Source organism: Anthonomus grandis, chromosome 22, assembly GCF_022605725.1.
Source record: "Anthonomus grandis grandis chromosome 22, icAntGran1.3, whole genome shotgun sequence".
Taxonomy (NCBI): domain Eukaryota; kingdom Metazoa; phylum Arthropoda; class Insecta; order Coleoptera; family Curculionidae; genus Anthonomus; species Anthonomus grandis.
The window spans coordinates 25,901,097-25,923,895 of NC_065567.1; the positions used below are offsets into that span (position 1 = coordinate 25,901,097).

The 22,799-nt window shown below is 29.1% G+C and overlaps 1 protein-coding gene and 1 long non-coding RNA gene across 4 annotated transcripts in view; one reads left to right on the forward strand and one right to left on the reverse strand.

Moving 5' to 3' along the window:
• LOC126749229 (hemicentin-2-like) overlaps nucleotides 1-8,251 on the forward strand; it is a 432,747-nt gene extending 424,496 nt beyond the window's left edge. For both annotated transcript variants that reach the window (XM_050458926.1, XM_050458925.1), the window contains one exon: nucleotides 1,992-8,251. In XM_050458926.1, coding sequence (XP_050314883.1) covers nucleotides 1,992-2,155 — 164 coding nt within the window. In that variant the 3' untranslated portion in view covers nucleotides 2,156-8,251. The remainder of the gene's footprint in view (nucleotides 1-1,991) is intronic.
• LOC126749234 (uncharacterized) overlaps nucleotides 1-22,799 on the reverse strand; it is a 38,821-nt gene that overhangs the window by 8,436 nt on the left and 7,586 nt on the right. The window contains exon 1 of one of the 2 annotated variants that reach the window (XR_007664938.1): nucleotides 17,500-17,781. The exons of the other annotated variant lie outside the window; for it this stretch is intronic. This is a non-coding gene — a long non-coding RNA (uncharacterized LOC126749234). Of the gene's footprint in view, nucleotides 1-17,499; nucleotides 17,782-22,799 lie in introns of those variants that run through there. 2 annotated transcript variants of the gene reach the window in all.

Here is a 22,799-nt window from a genome sequence, read left to right on the forward strand (position 1 = left end):
GTTTTATCCCAGACAGTTGATTTAATTATTTATTTTTTATGAGCAAGTGAAATTAATCTTTATTCATTATTCCAGGCAGTTGATGTCATTATTTATTTATTTTTTCAAGTTGAAATTAATTTATTATTTTTGATTTTTAAATTAGGTTTTAACGAAAAATCAATATAAAAAGAAACATGAACAATAAGTAAAAATGCTGTTAATATTTTATCTTAAAATAATTTTTTATAGGCAATTGAATTTTTATTTATTATAATTACCCCTATGGCAGTAATTTTTATTCATTATTCCAGGCAACTGACGTCATTATTTATTTTCTCTTTAGGCACTTGAAATTATTTTTTATGTGTTATTTTAGGTATTTAAGGATTTTTAAATACGGCTTCAACTGCGTGGAAAATTTTTTTTAATATCTTATCTTAGATTTATTATTTATAGGCAGTCAAAATGATTTTTATTCCGCTGCCTGAAATAATAAAACTAATTTCAATTTCCTTTAAAAAATAAGTCTGGAATAAGACATTGGCAAAATTCTGAAATAAGAAATGAAAAATAATTTCAATTGGTTGAAAAAAAATATATGAATAATGGCATCCGCTGCCTGGAATAATAAATAAAAATTGCCTATAAATAATAAATCTGGGATAAGACATTTTTCCAAGCAGTTGAAATATTTATTTTAAAATTGTTAACTGTCTGAAATAAGAAATAAAAAATAATTTCAACTTTCTAGGAGAAAAATTAATAATGACATCAATTGCCTGGAATAAGGAATAAAACATAATTTCTACTGTCTATAAAAAATAAGTAATAATATTAACTACCTGGAATAAGACAATGAATATATTATTCCAGGCAGTTACCTAAAAAATGCACTGATCTGTTTTTTTTGCAAATTTTTATTTTTTTTTAAATTCTCGATTGTTTAGAATAAGGAATACAAATTAATTTCAACTGCCTATAAAAACTGCCTAAGATAAAAAATAAGATCAATTGCCTGGAATAATGAATAAAAATTTATTTCTGCAGCCCATAAAAAATAACTAATGACATCGATTGCCTTGAACTATTTATAGGATAATACGTTGAAAAGATTCTTCAAGGCAGTCGAAGCCTTATTTAAAAATAGTCAACTACCTGGAATAATGAATAAGAATTAACTGATTTGCCTGTAAAAAAATTAATAGGTACTGAGGCATTAAAAACATCCTTCCAGGCAGCTGAAGTCTTATTTAAAAATCGTCAACTGATTTCAGTTTTCTGGTAAAAAATTAATATTTATTGACACAAACTGTCTGGAATAAAACATTTCTTTCTACATATAATAATTTCATTACAAAAATTTATATAAAGCTAATTTAAGGTTTGAGTAACTTTGGTAAATTCAGTAAAACGAGTCAGTTTTTGATGAAAAAAAAAATTTTTTAATTAATTTTTTATTTTAGTAATTTTCATAAGAGATAGATAGACTTATGGCAAAAGCAATGGCTAAGACAAATATTCATGTATTTTTTTTTTAAATTCATTTATTGCCACAACTTTTCATTTAGGGATCTTAAAGTCCCAGAAAATTTAATTAAAAGCACAGGACCATATTTAAGAAAAAAATATTTACTAAACCAATTAATGTTTTAAATTTATGATAGCTACTTAAAGCTGAAAAAACTAGTCGTATTGAAAAGATGGTAAAAAATAATATGAAAGCAGTCTCCGATTTGACTTATAATTATATAGTACTTAAGCTGATGACACAAATTGGTTATTTGCCCTATTCGCGATTCCTTATCTATTGTACCATTTCTGTTCTGAACCTGATAGATATAACTAATAAAAAACAGTAACAAAGCCAAAATAAGAAATAATAGGTGATACATAAAAAAACAGTACAAATAAAAGAAATACCCTAAACTGAATTTAAACGAATATTAAAGACACGACAATATGAGTTCTGTGAACTAAATACATTGGATTAACTTTCTTATTTATTCAAGGTGAACATCCAGCAGCAATGCAACGTGGCAAGAACTCAGCTTCCCCAATTCCTGGTTGGTCCCATCTTTCAGTTGCGTTGGGATTAGCTGCCTGCACCCCACCCCGTTTCGCTATCGCATTTACCCTAACCCTGGCCATGATTAGCGAATTAATTTCGTATTAAACATCGGTTCTCCTTTAATGGGACTTAAGGGTGAATATGCCATTTTGATTTTTAATGTGAATAAATTTTTTTATCGGAAAAAAAGACGTTTTGCCCAAAACATCAATGAAATATTGATATCTGAAGAGCCGCTGTTAGTAGATGTTTAATATTTAATGGTGTATTGATCGTACAATATTTTTGATGGCATACTAACCGTTTTCTCCCCATATAGAGGCACCTTGGTTGTGGTAAAAATGAAACATAAAGGGGATGAAATATATCATAATTTACCGTTTTAACGCTAGACATTATTTATAAAAATGTATATTACAATTTATTTTTAAATGAAACTGATAGGATAAACTGAGCTTAGTAGGTACAAGGAATTAAGCTATACTAATTTTACTTTAAATAGATCTTAGGTGAAATTGAACGGGGTAAGTTGTACATATATTTAATAGGATAAGCTCTTACACTACATTTTAGGGAGGTTAAATAAATTGGACAAACTATTTCGCCCCCTTTGTGTACATATTTTCAGACTCACTGTAACATTTTAATAAAATAGATTTTGTATTATCAATGGAGAATATGTAAGTATTTAATGTTATCATAAGGGTTTATAATGGTTTTATTGTAAAATTAATTATTCTCTAGCCGATAGAGTTAAATCGGTTTAACTTAAGGCAATTTTTGTTTGAAAATTCACGACCCTGATGGGTTTGAATAACAACGATAATTTTTCTATGTTTTTTGTTTTTCAATCCGTTGCACTTTTAAATCCGAACTCTACTCACAATGGATATTACCCAGAGTAAATCATTGCGTTGTGCCCAAATATAATTTTGTCAGTGTTTGTTCAGCGTGTCGAATGGGACGCAAACGCTAACAATAATTATTCCAATTGGTGTCATGTTCATACAAACTGAACCGACGTTTACTCAGATCAGTTCTGTTAAAAGGGCAAATTAATTTAATACCCGTAACATTAATCAATTTCGAGTAATTATTATTATCTATGTCTGGGTATGTATGTTAGGTCCGGATAATGTTTGCTTACATCTGTCATCAAGGATATATTATGGTACTTATGGGACTGCTAGATGGATCATTAATACAGTTAATTTTTAATATTAAATCGGGTCATAAAACCTCCAAGAGGATTATCGAATATTATCTGTGTTTCATAACATAAAGCGCTTATGTCGAAATAGCTTCACCTAGAGTAAAGTTAAATTTAAATCAGATATTGCCGGAAATAAGCTCTTGAGTCCTACCGCCAGAATGGCATCTCCCAACGGGAAATTGAAGAAGTTAACCTCCAACAGATTCGAGGAAAATAATTAAGTTTATTTTTCACTCTAATTTCCTTTATGTAAGTTTATTATTGTTAAATATTACTATTGCATATGAGGAAAATACCATTTTTACTGAGGAAACATGCCACGAATGTTATCACGAAATTCTGAAAGAGGACATGCGCACATACAATAAATGTGATGACAGTCCAGTAATGATGTCATGCCCTAGATACACGGTGTCAAATTTGTATATTTATTCGTAAAAATGTTAACCTAATTAATTTTATATTCTATTTAATAATTATGCATTTTACATCATACGAATTTGCTTTAAATAAATAAAATAATAACAAAGATAATCTTCGCTTTTCTAAAAATTCCTTAATTATAAGAGAAATACAAATATTCTTTATTGCCAACCCATTCTGATGGCAACGCAAGCAACGTCAAAAGGGAATGACAATAAGAGTTTTATTCAGTTCAATAATTAAATAAAAAGAATAATCACCCGAAGCCGTACTGTTATTTTAATGACTGGTTTTATAATAAATTTCTATAAAGACACTTACTATTGCACCATGTTTTATTGAACCATTGGCAAATTTTGAAACTCCGTAAAAACGCCCTTGTAAACTGCCTGGAATAAGATATCAAGAAATTCGTCCTATTTAAAAATCATCAACTGCCTGGAAAAATTATTATCAGCCAAAAATGAGCAATGATATTAACTGCCTAGAATAAAAATTGAAAACAAGGTCTTCCAGCCAGTTAAAGTCTTATTTAAAAATCATAAATTGCCTGGAATAATGACCAAGAATTAATTTTAGCCATGAAAAAATAAAAACCCTAAGTCTCGGTCTTAAAATATTTTTTATGTCCCAAAGTTTACATGTTTCGCTTAAAATAAAGCATCATCAGATTCCCTGTTTTTTTTTTTTTTTTTTTTTTTTAATTATTATATTATTATAAAATATGTTCGTATTCTCCGATTTTAAATTTTATTTGTCAGTACAAAGCAGGTCATCTTATCTGAGAGATATTACTAGTTTATAAGGTAATTTTAAACTTTGAATTTGTTTTAGTGCAGGGTTTTATTGTAATTACGTGTGTTTTTCTGTTTATTGTAGGTCTGATGACGTTTTATTATAAGCGAAACATGTAACCTTCGGGACATAAAAAATATTTTGAGAGCGAGACTTAGGGTTCTTCCAGGTCTCTTTGAGATAATGGACGAGTTCTTTCAATTAATTTTAGCCGTCTATGAAAAAATAATAAATAACTTAACAATAAGATATTGAAAGGATTCTTCCATGCAGTTTAAAAATCGAGAACTGCTTTTAATAAGAAACGATTCCAATTTCCTGAAAAAAAAACTAATAATAACATCAACTACGTGGAATAAGATATTGAAAACATTATTCTAGGCAGCTGAAGAATTATTTAAAAATCGTAAACTGCCTGGGAAAAAATGAATAATGACATTAATTGCCTGAGATAACTAATAAACATTTATTTCAGCTGCCTATAAAAATAATAATAATTACATAAACTGTATGGAATAAGGTATTGAATGAATTCTTTCAGGCAGTTGAAGTCTTATTTTAACATCGTCAACTGCCTGGAATAAGAAATAAATAATGATTTTGTGAATTTAGTGATTGTATTTCAGCTGTACAATGAACTTCCGCTCAATATTAAATATTTGAGCATAAAATTGAGCATTTATTATTAAACTCATAATTTTGACATTATTTTCAGAATTCAAAAAAATTGTCCATTTTTCTCAAAGAGACCTCTTCATAATAAAAATTCAGAGATTGAATTCAATTCAATTATTCCAGGCTGTTACCAATTTTTAATAAGATTTTAGAATTGCAATTAGACAATCAAGTCATTCAAACATTTTTGATTTTCGGGATCCGTGAATATATTTTTTCTGTCTTTAAGATAAAAATTATTTTATTATTCCAGGCAGTTGATCCATGGACTTTTTAAATACCAGTCAATTAAATTATAGATTTATGTTTCCAGATAGTTAAGTTATCAAAACATTTATAATTTTAGAAGCCCTAAAATTTTTTTTTTTGATTTTAAGACTCTTAAATGCTTTTATAATTTCATGCAGTTGAGTCTTAAAATTCCAGGCAGTTAAACCTTGGATTTTTTAAATTCTAATAAATTTGTAAAAAAGAGCCAAAGAAAAGTTTAAATAAATAAAATATAAAAATTCGGAAACAGAGATTAAAGGAACAGAAAGTTAATGGTCTCAGATTATGTTTATTTTTAAAAAAAATTATTACACGTGTTTCGCCCTAAGGCATCATCAGATCGGCAAAGCTATTCAATGTGAACGTCTGCAATATTTTTTTTTTACTTAACGTTTGTGGTGTTAAACGAATAGCTTTACCGATCTGATGATGCCTTAGGGCGAAACACGTGTAACATTTTTTAAAAAAGAAACATAATCTGAGACCATTGACTGTGTCCCTTTAATCTCTGTTTCTGAATTTTTATATTTAATTAAACTTTTATTTTTTTTTTACTTTTCTTTGACTCCTTTTTACAAATTTATTAGAATTTATAAAATCCAAGGTTTGACTGCTTGGAATTCTAAGACCCAACTGCCTGGAATTATAAAAGCATTTAAGAGTCTTAAATTCAAAAAAATATTTTTAGGGCTTCTAAAATTATAAATGTATGGATAACTTGACTGTCTGGAAACATAAATCTATAATTTAATTGCCTGGTATTTAAAAAGTCCATGGATTAACTGCCTGGAATAATAAAATAATTTTTATCTTAAAGACAGAAAAAATATATTCATGGATCCCGAAAATCAAAAATGTTTGGATGACTTGATTGGATAAAAGCCTGGAATAAGAAATAAAAATTATTTCAACTTCCTGAAATAATTTGAAAATGACTTCAAATCTTGAGAAAAATCAAGAAAGAGTCAAATACCAAGAACCAAAGGAAATTTAAGAGCAAAATCGTAATTTTTACAAAATTATTTGGATTAGTTATTCTTATGACTTCAACTGCTTGGAAGAATGATTTTAATATCTTATCTTATGCTGTCATTGCTCATTTTTTATAGACAGTTAAAATTATTTTCGTTTATTCAGTATTCCAGGCAATTAATGTCACTATTCATTTTTTTGCTAGGAAATTCACACCATACTTTATTTTTTATTCCTGGCAGTTAATTTTAAAATTTTATTTCAGGCAGATCAACTGCCTGGAATAATGAATAAAAATTAATTTCAATTTTCTATAAAAAATTAATGTGTGATAAGCTATTCTTCAGAATAGAGAACATTCTTCCAGGTAGTTGAAGTTTTATTTGTTTTATTTAAAAATTGTCGATTGATTTTAATTTTCTAAAAAAAATTATAACATTCGTCTAGAATAATGAATAATAAAATTAATTGCCTGGAATAAGGGAATGAAATAAGAGAGTGAAAACATTCTTCCAAGCAGTATTATTTAAAAAACGTCAACTACCTAAAAAGAATTGTAAGTCAACTTTACAGCTGTTGATGACGCCATTTTCAAGATACAGGGTGTCAAACTTTAAGACAATTTTCTCGTAAAAATCTGAAATTAATTTTGGGCAGTTTTTTATTACCTTTACTCCTATGTTTCTTTGCAATTTTTCATCCCCAAAATTCCTTTACTCCTATAACTTAATTTATTGATATTTTTAAATTTCAATTTAGATCGAATAAAAAAAAAATTAAGGTAATAAGTGCGTCAAAAAATATCATGTTCTACCTAAATAAGTTATTATTTTAGGAGCGATAAAAAATCCCAGAATGCATAACTTAAATGCCTACGAAGACCCAACTTTATAATAGTTACTCTGATTTCTAATAAAACCATTTTAAAGCCGCCCAAATCGGTACCGAGAATTAGATAAATAAGCCATTAACAATTTTTTAACATATACTAAACAATTTATGTGCATTAAACATAACCACAAACAACATTGTAACATTTGGAATAGTCCGAAGTGTTTTCGAATATTCATCCCCAATTTTAAAATGATTAGTTGAGGGCCTAAATTTAAGGTAACCAGGGTAGGTATATAAGGGCTGATACCTTGGATGTCACTGTCATTAATATATTTTATTATTTTAAAATATACTAGTGCTAGTAATTTTTTTAAGAAATTTAAAAACGAGATTGTTAACAAAAGAGTCTTAGTCCAGCTGAATTGTACTTACTTTGCTGTGAGGTAAATTATAAACTAAGGATAGTTAATGTTGCGTTTGTAAATAGTTTTTTTATATCCTAGTAAAAGCTGTGAGGCACAATTGGTATCTCAAGGGGCTTTATAATAATTTTACTATTTTAAGTACCTACACATATATTAAATGTAAGTTTTAAAAAAAACGATGTAAAATGACTTATTAGGCTATTGAATATGTAAAAAATAGGGTTGTACTAGAAATTGATTTAAATGGTTTGAATACATCTCAAGTACATAATCAATAGCTTAAATCAACACGGTTGATTCTTCACATTGAGTAAGCTGTATAAAGATTTGCGCTGTACACAAAATATTGTTAATTAATTATAAATTGTTTTGTTTGTTACGTTTTAGTTTGTATGCAAGATGATTTTATTAAGGGAATAAAACATAAAAAACTGTGTCTATATAAATGTTCATATTTCAACTCGAGAGTTCTGCTGTTACGGATATATCTGTATTAGCCATAGAACATTACCTTTTTTGTGTCCAATTTATTGATGTATTTTAGATAAGAGCAGAATGTAACCCATCTTTATGTTAAATATATCGTTAAAATGACTTGTAACGTCTTTTTATTTTTTGAATCAAGTTCGGTTCACTTCAAAGGGAAATTCTTCCAACATAATCAAAAACATTTTTTTAATTACGTTATTGAGATAAAAGCGGTTATTTTTGTAATTCCTATGCAGGTAGGTTCATTAACTCCTAACGATAACCATTGACCATAGTCTCTTTTACACACTCATGTAAAAGATTCTTGTTTGTAACGGTGCAGAAAATAACCGATAAAGGTAACAGTTATTTAGGTCAGGTCAGTGGTGTCAGAAAGGGTGGGTAAGGGACGTTCAGTTTAATGAAACGAGAGAAGGACCATTGTATCGCTATTATTGCGTAATTAGAATGTGGTATGGAGGCAAGTGGTGAAGACCCCAAAATACGATACGGGAATTCTCAAATGCGCGGTCGTCCATGGTCCATCTGAATACAATTAAAGACCAATCTGGAAATTTCCCCAAGTCGTCCTTCTATAAATAATCGGTTTATTGCTATCGGTTCGTGGGTTATTTTAGTAAGGTATCTTTTTAATGAAAATAGAGTCTTGTCTACCCCAATTTCCAATGATTTTTTGAAAATTTATTATATAGAGTTAAATGCCCAAGACAAAGGCCATAGTTCCCACACAATTTCAAAGTGTAGTTTACTAATTATTATTGCTGATATACATATTTCCTGATGTTACAACTCTATTACGATTACTAGGCATTTTTTTAATCAAGTAACTAATAAGGTGAAAAAAGGTAAGTTTTTTTTTAAATTTTAGCTTCGATCAAAAATTTTGATAATATTAGGCGGTACTATACTGTACTGTTATTCCACTAAATGCCCCATTTATGTTAAATTCTTAATCATGTAATATGTGTGTTTATTTTATGAAATGTTTAGAAGTTACGTTGATATATACCTCTCAATAATATGTCGAGCGAATTTGATTTTAAAATAAATCAAGTATCGGTTAAAAGTTTAATTGTTTTACCTTTTTTGACACTAAAATGAGTTAATTTAATAAAATGTTAAGAAGTTGTCTCGATGATCAAAAACATTTTGGCGCCCAACATTTGGGGTTTAAAAATTCGACGTTAAGTCAAACAGCGTTTTAATATGATATGAAGAATTGTTAAAAAACTTAAAAATTAAAATTAAATAAGAAATTTGTCTACAAAAATATTCATTAGCCCAAAGTTTCTAAATGAAAGAAAAATTTGCCAAGGTCCTTGAGTGTAAGTGAAAACAGATGATAGCTTTCCTAATTTTCCATCGATTTTCGTAAAAGTTGACTCACAAGAAAGAATTTTTAATTACAAATGAAAAATGTATCTACAAAAAATTTCAGAAACTCAACTGTTTCTCAGTCAAAGTCAAAGGAAATTTTGGAAAATTTGCCAAAGTCCTCGACAGAATGAAAGTTAAAAATTGCAATAACTTCCCTAATTTTTCACTGATTTTTTAGAAAATTCGCTCTAAGAAAAGGATTTTCAATTTAGAACAAAAAATGTATTTATAAAAATTTTGAAAAACTAGGAACTTCCAGAGTGAGAGAAAGAAGAGGTACAAAAAAATTTAAATTTTTTAATCAAAATTTGCTGATTCTCTTCTAATGATAAAAATTTAAAATCCTAAGATATACTTAAATACATTATTCAAAATCAATTAATATTTAATTCAAAAAAATAACTAAGACTTGATTATTGGAAAAATATTGAATACACGATTTATAAGGATTTTAAGCATGCAGAACCAAAAACATTATTTTCGTAAAGTATCCATCAATAAATCACCCTTAAAAATAACATTTAAAAAAACTACTCAATCAATAAATTACTCAATTCTATGACTCGACTCTGATAAAAAAAACAATAAAAATCATTAGATTCTGACAAAAATTACACTTTTAAGAAATTCTTAAGTCCATTGCTTGAAGTCAATGAATTTTTAATTATAAGACTTGATGCTTACAAAAATAATCGATAAATGGTTTACAGGGATTTTAAGAATGCTAAACAAAAAGATTATTTTATAAAATATCCTTAAATCCATGAAAATATCACTCTTAAATGCAACATTTTAAAATAAAATCAATAAATTAATCAATTCTTTGACTCTGATAACAGAAGTCAATAAAACAAAATTAGGGATGCTAAAAAAATTACATTTTTAAGAAATTCTGAAGTCTATCACTTGAAGTCGATGAACTTTCAAATGTAAGACTTGATTCTTAAAAAATAATCAATAAACGGTTTACAGGATTTCTAAGCATCCTAAACAAAAATTTATTTTATAAAACATCATCAAATCCATAGAAAAATCACGCTTAAAAGCATATTTTAAAATAAAATCAATAAATTAATCAATTCTATGACTCTGATAACAAAATCAATTAAACAAAATTAGGGATTCTAAAAAAATTACATTTTTAAGAAATTTTTGAATCCATCACTCGAAGTCGTAGAATTTTCAATTGTAAGACTTGATTGTTAAGAAAATAATCAATAAACGATTTACAGGGTTTCTAAGCATGCTAAACAAAAAATGTATTTTATAACACATCCTCAAATCCATCAAAAAATCACCCTTAAAAGCAAATTCAAAAATAAAATTAATAAATTAATCAATTCTATGACTCTGATAACAAAATCAATAAAACAAAATTAGGGATTCTAAAAAAATTATATTTTTTAAAAATTATTAAGTCCATCACTTGAAGTCGATTAATTTTCAATTGTAAGACTTGATTGTTAAAAAAAATAATCAATAAACGATTTACAGGGTTTCTAAGCATGCTAAACAAAAAATTTATCTTATAAAACATCATCAAATTTATAAAAAAAATCACCCTTAAAAGCAAATTTTAAAATAAAGTCAATTCTATGACTGATAACAAAAATCAATAAAACAAAATTAGGGATTCTAAAAAAATTACATTTTTAAGAAATTTTTGAGTCCATCACTCGAAGTCGTAGAATTTTCAATTGTAAGACTTGATTGTTAAAAAAATAATCAATAAACGGTTTACAGAGTTTTTAAGCATGCTAACCAAAAAATTTATTTTATAACACATCCTCAAATCCATGGAAAAAATCACCCTTAAAAGCAATATTTTAAAATAAATATAAAATCAATATATAATCAATTATATGATTAAATAATGAATCAATAAAAAAATAATAGGCATGTTAAAAAAATTAAATCCTTAAGAAATTCTAAATTCATCATTAGAATTTAATAAATATTAAATTCTAAGACTTGATTCAATTTTCTTGATTTATTAATTTAAAAAATAATCAAACGGTTTATAGGGATTTTAAACATGCTAAGCAAAAAGATTATTTTATAAAATATCTTCACCCTTAAAAGCAACATTTTAATATAGACTCAATTATATAACTCTAATAAAAAAAATCAATAAAACAACATTAAGGATTCTAAAAAATGTACATACCTAAGAAATTCTTAAGTTTATTATTTGAAGTCAATAAATTTTCAATTGTAAGACTTGATTCTTAAAAAAAATAATCAATTTGCAATTTACAAGGATTTTAAACATGATGAACAAAAAATTTAATTTTATAAAACATCCTTAAATCCATCAATAAATCACCCTTAAATGCCACATTTAAAAAAATGTTAAATAAAATTAGTATATAATCAATGAACAAATCAATTATATGAATCTGAAAAATGAATCAGTAACAAAATATTAGGGATACTAATTAACAAATTAAATTCCTAAAAAATCCTAAGTTCATCACTCGAAATCAATGAATATTCAATCCTAAGACTTTGATTTTTGACTTCTAAAGATTTTAAAAAAAAATCAATAAACGGTTCACGGGGATTTTAAGAATGCTAGACAAAAAGATTATTTTTTAAATATCCTTAATTGCATGAAGAAATTACCATTAAATACCATCGGTTAACAAATTAATTGTTAGACCAAGAAAATTGCATGAATAAAAAAAATATTAAGTAAAACAAAATCTTCTTACATCCATTAATCAAAATCAATGAATATTCAATAAACAAATCAAGTCTATTCAATTCTAAAAAAATCAATAAATGAATTGCAGGAAATTTAATAATTTTAAACCCATCAATAAATCACTCTTAATTGCCACGTTTTAGAACGAAATGTATACATTTAACAATACGAGACTAATTTTTCACGAATAACTAAAAAAAAGTTAATTAAAGGATTTATTGATTACAAAAAATATATAAATGTAATAATTAAGTTGAGTAATACGCCTTTAAAATGAAGTAAATATTACTCGTAAAATCAACTTGCATCAATTATTGTAAAATTCATTTTCTGATCAAAAGCTATTTGTTTTATTAAATTTGCCCAAGTTATGGGAATTTAATTAATTCACAAGGTGTTTTCCAGGGGGTTAATTGCACCATATCTTCGACATTTTAGGGGCGATTTTCTTAACTTAAATTGTTGAAGAGAGCAAAATGTTTTCTCTAACCGTTACTTATTATTTTCCAATGATTCGATCAAAAATAACAAAGTTACAGGTAATTTATTCGGCTATAATTATATAGGTGTCCAGGCAGTAATAATTGCCATAACTTCCTTATTTATTTTCTTTTGATGTGAAATACAAGGGTTTCATTTAAAAAAATGGCAAAAAAATCACTAACTTTTTTATTCGAATACGCCACTGAATTAGCCCTTAATAGTGAAATTTTTCCCCTTATAATTAATCTAAATCAACCCGAAATTATATATAAAATTAACTTTTCTTATCGTTTTATTATTTGTCATGTTTGAAAACCACATGTAAGTAATAGCAAATTTTACAATAATAAATGAAATAAAACTAGGATAGTAAATTCTATTTTCCGACTTCACCTACGGCTGATTGGACTTAACCTAATTCGTAACCACTACGAAGAGGCGCTAAATTCGATTACATCTAACACTGTCCTACGGTATTTCTGCTGCTATTTTTTTTTCGTATCCTCTATTTTCTTCAGCCAGAAATAATAATAATAATAATTTGTAGACATTGTGACCTGTCAAGTATCTTTTATATTGTCGAGAATTGCCGTTTAAAGGAAAAATTGACTTTTTATTTATACAGAGTTATATTATTTGGGGTTGCTTGTGGAATAATACTGACTATGAAAAATGACTTAATGAGGTGAAAAGTTACCTAATAATTACCGTATACTTGTTGACATTAAATTTTTTTCACGCTATACAATCATCACAAACATACGTATATTATGGAAATAAAAATACGGCACAAACCGGCATAAAAAAATTTTCAGAAATAAGTGGTTTTATACTAAATTCAGAGTCAAACCATTTTTACATGCCCTTTTAAAAATCTTTGTTTTCTATTGTTTTGATATCTATAGGCAACGTATTTTAAGAAAAATCTTTAAGACACTTGAGCCGTTCAGCGGAAAAGTGGTCTAACTCCCTTAAAGTAGAAATTTAGAAAAATTATATTTTTCTAAATTTTTTATAAATTAATCAATTCTATGACTCTGATAACAAAAATCAATGAAACAAAATTAGGGATTCTAAAAAAATTACATTTTTAAGAAATTTTTAAGTCCATTACTCGAAGCCGATGAATTTTCAATTGTAAGACTTGACTGTTAAAAAAATAATCAATGAACGGTTTACAGGGTTTTTAAGTATGCTAACCAAAAAATTTATTTTATAACACATCCTCAAATTCTTAAAAAAATCACCCTTAAAAGCACCATTTTAAAATAAAATCAATAAATTAATCAATTCTATGACTCTGATAATAAAAATCAATAAAACAAAATTAGGGATTCTAAAAAAATTATATTTTTTAAAAATTATTAAGTCCATCACTTGAAGTCGATTAATTTTCAATTGTAAGACTTGATTGTTAAAAAAATAATCAATAATTCAATGATTTTCTTTGATAGAAACTTTCATAGATTTTGATCAGTTAGAAATTGCAAAAGAATCAAATGAAAATTCCTCACAGGTACTCTTGTACCAAGAATTCCAATATTTTGACTTTTTCTGTAAGGAATATGATTGTTTTTTCCACAGAAACCTTTTTAGAATCCATCAGTTAAAAATTGAAAATAAAATAAAGGAAATTTGCTTACGGTTTTTTTCTGAGAAAAATTCATTAATTTTTTCGATAGAAAATTGCAAAATAATTAAAAGAAAAAATTCCTTACAGGCACTCCTGTACTATATATGCCAATATTTTAATTTTTGTAAGAAATTTGATTGTTTTCTTCAAAAGAAACTTTCATAAAGTTCTATTAATTGGTAGTTTTATTTTATCCCTGGAACTCGAGTAGTTTTTCACGTTTTCCAGGCAGTTGGAGATATTTTTTAAGTCCTCATTAAATGCTCATATCTTTGCAAATAAGTGAGATACAGACTTAAAAATTGAACCATGGCCTCTACTCATAAAATCCTCGGACACCTAGTTCAGCATTTTTTCAAAAAAAAAATTTTAACTGAAGAAATTTTGCATTGGAATTTGATAATTTTGTTCTCTAAAAAATTCGATACATTCAGGTCACAATGCTCATATTTCTGCAACCAAGTGAGATAGACTTAAAAATTGAACCATAAATTCCTTTAATAAAATCATTGGATATGTATTACAGCATTTTCCAGAAAAAAAAAACTAAAAATATATTTTTTATTAATTTTTAATGGTTTGGACCATTAAAAAATAATGAATTTGAAGCACTACTGCAATTTTCATAGCGATTTCGAGAAATAAAATAGGGGTTTTTCGCGTTTTACTCGAAAACCTTAAGGTTATGTGAGAAAAGTGTATATACAGAAACTATAGATTTTTTATCACCTATAATTTTCTTAAAAACCATTTTTTTTTTCGGGCAATTATTTTCTGCAAAAATATTGTTTTTCATCAAAACAACCCTTAACCCCCACCCACCCCACACAAGTTACCAGTAAAAAATTATTTCCAAAAATCACTGTTTTCCAAAATAATTCGCATGAATACCATCTGGTTTCGTTATTATTTAATCTAATAACACAGTTTGTTTATTTAAATTTAAAATAATTATATATGTGTATATTAATGAATATTTAATACAAAAACAGTGCTATATTGGATATTATGAACGAAAAACGGTGATTTTTCAAAATGATTTCTTACTGGGCAAATGTTTGGGGTGGGTGGGGGGGTGTAAGGGTTGTTTTGATGAAAAATAAGATTTTTGCAGAAAATATATATTTAATATTTAATATAATTATACCGTTTATTTAAATTTGATATAATTTTATATATAAATATTTAGTATAAAAACAGCATTATTAGATCGGATAATATGGACAAAAAACAGTGATTTTTCAGAAGAATTTCATCAAATATTTGAGGTGTAGTAATTGAGTTTAAAAACTAAATATGTAAATCTCGTGTCAGTATTTTTAAATGCAGAAATTTTCTCCCTTTTGTAAACAGAATCAATTGACCATATACGGTTGATAAATATACTAAAACCAAAAATTTACTAAAAAAATCGTTGAATAAATATATATTTAACGATAATAATATACGATGTGTTGCTTGGACAAGTAGTTATTGAATTAGAGATAGTTGAAATTTGGTTTTTATCAACTTTAAGAGGCTACAGAGCCATAACTACTTGTCTTTTTAAGATGTGTTTAATAAACAAAAATGCTACTGTCATATGTCTTTTTTTCCTTAAAATGCTAAAAACATTAAACTACCTAAAAATGTATATCATGAGATAGATCTTACAAAGTTAAGATAAGAATGTCAAAATCATTTTATCCTATAACGAATACTTATGGATCTATAGGCTCTTAAAGTTGAAAAAAAGTCTCTAATTCAAAAACTACCCCATTAAAGTATAACATATAATACATCAAATTGTTTAAATTTTAATGCAGAATCAGAAAATCAAATATTATACGGGGTGATTCAAAATTGAGTGCAAAGATTTCAAGGGCATATTTACCGGCCAAAAATAAGAAGTTTTTTTCATAAAAACGTATGTTTTAACTTGTTTCGTTTTCTAGATACAGAGTGTAAAAGTTTTTTTAATAAATTTTTTTTTCATGAAAATCTGCTTTTGTATGTATTTGTTACTTAGGCTAACTAAAATTTTGAAAAGAAATTAAATAAATCTCAATAATCGATGGGAAATGATTATTTATTTTTCCAGGAAACAAAGCTAGATACGAGTAAGGCTCAGGAGGCAAGAAATTTACATTATTGACCGCTTAATCTAAAAAAAAAATTAAATAGTCAAAAAAAGCGGTAGCCTACCATAATTTTACTTATAACTATCAAGTAGGTAGCCCCATGAAACGCCACTGGAATTAATAAATTTATTTTATTCCCACCAAAAGAGGGCCTTATTGAGGACAAATAAGCCTACCAAATTTTATTTAAATCGACTGAAAGGATTTTGAATAATTGATAAAACAACATATTTTAATAAAAAAAATTTACACTCTATATCTAGAAAACGAAGCAAGTTAGGACATACGTTTATATGAAAAAAAGTTCTTATTTGCACTCAATTTTGAATCACCCTGTATAGGATGCTCCATAAAAAAAACATAAAATTCTTCTGCCACGCCTTTTGTTCTAAATAGACAAACAAAGGAGTACTAAATAGACAAACAGTATAAAAAAAATGACTACGACCTTATAATTAAAAGCAATTTAATAGCAAAAGAAAAAAAAGAAAATTTTAGATAATTTTGTATCAAAGTTTAAGCCGCTGAAGCTATTATAGAGTTTATAGCATGAATATTATTCTGGCTGCATTCAAGAACTAAGCTATTCTAATGGAGGACATTATGTATTAACGTGCCATCTTGTTTAAATTAACTGTCCGTACATGGTAATATTTACAAGAGGGTAAATTTGCATACTTTTCCCTTAATTCTTCTGAAACATCACACCTCAAATGCAAAATGACATGGCCGACAATATTAAATGTACCGGAAAATTTTAAGGGATAAATTGTGGTTGAAGTCTGATGTCTTCTCATTAGGATCTTAATATTATGCCGTTCTGGGAGATAAAGCAAAAGCGTCGCAGAATGGAATTTTTCGCGTTTTTAAAGCGGTTCTTGAGGGGCAATTTTTCGAAGTAGTTGTAAAAACGTTTCGGAGGATAAGTGAGGAGGAGGAGGCGACCTTTAAAAAGCTTTTATGTGACGAGCATCGTCTCGAGAAACCGGTAAACTTAATCCGAAAGAGCAAAAATTAATAATCCTTTACTTACGAAATAACTTATTAAAATTTATCGCACTTTTATGAAAGTTGACCTTTGTTCCGTTCGGTGAGTTTCCGGCGCAATAAATTGCGAAAAGTCTAAAAAGTTTTAAGGACCGCGTGAGCCAGACGTCTTCAAAGCTGTATATTACAATAATTTGCTGTTTAAACGGAACTAAGTTGCTATGTAATGGCTTACGTGAACCCAGTCGTTGCCTTGCTTTATCCCCCCTTTTCAGTTTTTCTTTTTCATTTTCAAACGACGTTACTTGAATAACAAATATTTCATTTTAAAGTCAATATACGGTCGGTTATTTACTACATTGGAAAGGCTCGGACTGATGTTATTTTACGTCAGAAATTATGCATCATGCAGTAATGCTCCACAATAATTTTTCTTACATCACCAAATGCAAAACAAGAATGTTGCTATATTTATGCACATTGTCTAAATAAACAAACATGAAGTTCCTGACTCTGCATTGGCATTCTTATGATATCTCGGTATATTTATAAATAATACAGAGGCGTGTACTCAAAAGTAAAGAAATAATATGGAATAAATAAAGGAGCAAATAATATTTTTGAAAACATCGCTTGTTGCTATATTTATGCACATTACTGTATGTAAGTACGTCATAAAAATTTTACAAAAAAATAAAATCCTAATAGTACTACTAGTTATCCTAACCCAATGCTTATACGTAAAACTGAAGATGCACAAAAAACCCAAACTTCGGAGGTCGATATCTCGGCTTCTACCGGCCCGATCTGAAAAATTCCAATGGTTTTGTCTTATTTTCATTTTTCTGAATCCAACGAGACCATCCGCAAGGTTGTAGCTCTGATAGTAGCTGAGATATGGCATTTTTGGAGCCCATTTTTGGCCTCAAAAACAAGGTCGAAAAATGACTTTTTCCGAATTTTCAAAGTGCTGTCATTCAGTTAGTTCTGCTCGAATCTCGGTATAACCCGGTATTTTCGTAATGTAGGTGGTCTAAAGAAAACGCTGGTATAGTTAGTTCGATTTCGAAAAAAAAAAATTTTGGTGAAAAAAATCGATACGGGGGGGTATACCCGAAAAACGACAAAACCCAAACTTTGGAGGTCGATATTTCGGCTTCTGCCGATCCGATCTAAAAAATTCCAATGGTTTTGTCTTATTTTCATTTTTCTGAATCCAACGAGACCATCCGCAAGGTTGTAGCTCTGATAGTAGCTGAGATATGGCATTTTTGTAGCCCATTTTTGGCCTCAAAAACGAGGTCGAAAAATGACTTTTTCCGAATTTTCAAAGTGCTGTCATTCAGTTAGTTCTGCTCGAATATCGTTATAACCCGGTATTTTCGTAATGTAGATGGTCTAAAGAAGACGCTGGTATAGTTAGTTCGATTTCGAAAAAAAAAATTTGGTGAAAAAAATCGATACGGGGGGGTATACCCGAAAAACGAAAAAACCCAAACTTTGGAGGTCGATATCTCGGCTTGTACTAAACCGATCTGGAAAATTCCAACGGTTTTGCCTTAGCTTCGTTTTTCTGAATCCAACGAGACCATCCGCAAGGTCGTAGCTCTGATAGTAGCTGAGATATGGCATTTTTGAAGCCCATTTTTGGCCTCAAAAACGAGGTCGAAAAATGACTTTTTCCGAATTTTCAAAGTGCTGTCATTCAGTTAGTTCTGCTCGAATCTCGTTATAACCCGGTATTTTCGTAATGTAGGTGGTCTAAAGAAAACGCTGGTATAGTTAGTTCGATTTCGAAAAAAAAAAATTTTGGTGAAAAAAATCGATACGGGGGGGTATACCCGAAAAACGACAAAACCCAAACTTTGGAGGTCGATATTTCGGCTTCTGCCGATCCGATCTGAAAAATTCCAATGGTTTTGTCTTATTTTCATTTTTCTGAATCCAACGAGACCATCCGCAAGGTTGTAGCTCTGATAGTAGCTGAGATATGGCATTTTTGAAGCCCATTTTTGGCCTCAAAAACGAGGTCGAAAAATGACTTTTTCCGAATTTTCAAAGTGCTGTCATTCAGTTAGTTCTGCTCGAATCTCGTTATAACCCGGTATTTTCGTAATGTAGATGGTCTAAAGAAGACGCTGGTATAGTTAGTTCGATTTCGAAAAAAAAAATTTTTGGTGAAAAAAATCGATACGGGGGGGTATACCCGAAAAACGAAAAAACCCAAACTTTGGAGGTCGATATCTCGGCTTGTACTAAACCGATCTGGAAAATTCCAACGGTTTTGTTTTAGTTTCATTTTTCTGAATCCAACGAGACCATCCGGAAGGTCGTAGCTCTGATAGTAGCTGAGATATGGCATTTTTGGAGCCCATTTTTGGCCTCAAAAACGAGGTCGAAAAATTACTTTTTCCGAATTTTCAAAGTGCTGTCATTCAGTTAGTTCTGCTCGAATCTCGTTATAACCCGGTATTTTCGTAATGTAGGTGGTCTAAAGAAAACGCTGGTATAGTTAGTTCGATTTCGAAAAAAAAAAATTTTGGTGAAAAAAATCGATACGGGGGGGTATACCCGAAAAACGACAAAACCCAAACTTTGGAGGTCGATATTTCGGCTTCTGCCGATCCGATCTGAAAAATTCCAATGGTTTTGTCTTATTTTCATTTTTCTGAATCCAACGAGACCATCCGCAAGGTTGTAGCTCTGATAGTAGCTGAGATATGGCATTTTTGAAGCCCATTTTTGGCCTCAAAAACGAGGTCGAAAAATGACTTTTTCCGAATTTTCAAAGTGCTGTCATTCAGTTAGTTCTGCTCGAATCTCGTTATAACCCGGTATTTTCGTAATGTAGATGGTCTAAAGAAGACGCTGGTATAGTTAGTTCGATTTCGAAAAAAAAAATTTTTGGTGAAAAAAATCGATACGGGGGGGTATACCCGAAAAACGAAAAAACCCAAACTTTGGAGGTCGATATCTCGGCTTGTACTAAACCGATCTGGAAAATTCCAACGGTTTTGTTTTAGTTTCATTTTTCTGAATCCAACGAGACCATCCGGAAGGTCGTAGCTCTGATAGTAGCTGAGATATGGCATTTTTGGAGCCCATTTTTGGCCTCAAAAACGAGGTCGAAAAATTACTTTTTCCGAATTTTCAAAGTGCTGTCATTCAGTTAGTTCTGCTCGAATCTCGTTATAACCCGGTATTTTCGTAATGTAGGTGGTTTAAAGAAAACGCTGGTATAGTTAGTTCGATTTCGAAAAAAAAAAATTTTGGTGAAAAAAATCGATACGGGGGGGTATACCCGAAAAACGACAAAACCCAAACTTTGGAGGTCGATATTTCGGCTTCTGCCGATCCGATCTGAAAAATTCCAATGGTTTTGTCTTATTTTCATTTTTCTGAATCCAACGAGACCATCCGCAAGGTTGTAGCTCTGATAGTAGCTGAGATATCGCATTTTTGGAGCCCATTTTTGGCCTCAAAAACGAGGTCGAAAAATTACTTTTTCCACATTTTCAAAGTGCTGTCATTCAGTTAGTTCTGCTCGAATCTCGTTATAACCCGGTATTTTCGTAATGTAGGTGGTCTAAAGAAGACGCTGGTATAGTAAGTTCGATTTCGAAAAAAAAATTTTTTGGTGAAAAAATCGATACACTGTTTTCAAAAGAAAATTCAATCACAAAAGGTTATTATCCTGCAAGAACAACATTTAAAAGGAAAAGTTATTAGTTAAAGATAAAAACCTAATTGATATGGTAATTTTACATGAATTTTTATCGCCGAATAATTACGCCAAAAATTTAATCTCCTCGAAAACGGGCAAATTTGAATATTCGCAATTAATTTCACTTCACGACGTAAGTTCGACAGTTTCTTTAATACCCTGTCAATGATAGGGAGATGCGAAAGGGCGGATATTATTATTCAGATCGAAATTTGTATACAAACACACTTTGGGGGAGGCCTTGGGCAAAAAATCGGGCGAAAGTTTTCGATTGGAAAAGTTTCACATGGAGAAAAAAAACACTAAGCTTTTATGCAAAAATGTTGCCGAGGATAACTAATAATATTACTCATGCGGTACATATTTTATTTTAAAAAACATTTTTTTTCACATAATTTAGACCTCCATAGGAATTATTAATGAAAATCACTTAATTCTGCACTGAATAGATTTCAATTAAAATTTTGTCATATATAAAAAAATAAATAAAACACCCATAAAGAAGTGACATGACAAACAGGGAGTCAGTAAATCATTTTATATCTCGGGGCAAGATAGAAACTTTGATCACGAATGTTTTGTGCCGCGCTAATCTCAAAATGGCACTGAGTTTTTTTCTGTTTCCGCTTTGCTTTACGATTTCGATATAACCGTGTGTATGTTCAAAAAGGGGGGGGAGAGGGTGTACATGAGCTTGAGCTTGTTGAGTTTTATACCCCATACGCAACGAAGTCACGTAGCAGATTTAATTAATCTTCCACGTTTGCCGAACGATATATGGCAGTTGGCAGTGATCTATTTGCACTTCTATATTAATGACTGCAGGACAGCTGAAACATTGCTTTAAGTTTAATGCGCAACTGCCATTATTATTTAATTGCAAGATTAATGTTTTATTTTGTCATCGCGAACTTTATAAATGAAAAATGCCCGATCGTGTTTAAACGGTTACGAGGACACGTTACAATTTTATTTGAATGAAGAAAAACAAATGGCTTAACGTTTAATTAGCCGATTAATGTGGCCTCACTGGTGAGGATTCATCTAAAACCTAACAAAAACTTACAAATTTGCCCCAAAAGCTCCAATAATAAACTTAGTAAATCCTTAAAATCAACCCGGGCATTTCAGCAGCGGATTCAGGCCGATTGTTAGTTTATTTAAATTACGCTCATTCCGAAACTGGGTATTTTTCCAGGGATTTCCTTTAACCCAATTTTGTAATTGTTTTTTTGCTTTAGACAATCCGTTATGATAATATTTGAATAATATTTAAACGGTCCGAAATTTATTTTGGCATAACTCAAATAGATATGACACACGTTTTTCCGTTTATGTTCCATTTTAATTTATTTAATCCTACGTTAGAAAAATATCACACCTTAAAAGATTACCTTCACTAATAAGTATGGTTACAGTTTAGAGTAGAGATAATTCTTTTTTAATTAAGGGATATAAACCAATAAAAGTTTATAAGCAATTGCATGTCATGCCCACTTAAGTTATGCCAAAAGTTATTTATTGTGATAAGATTTTTATGATTTTTTGCAATTTATTGGATACTGTCATTAAAAAGGAAACCTGCTTAAAGAGTCATGGACCCAATACATTTTTATCATGTG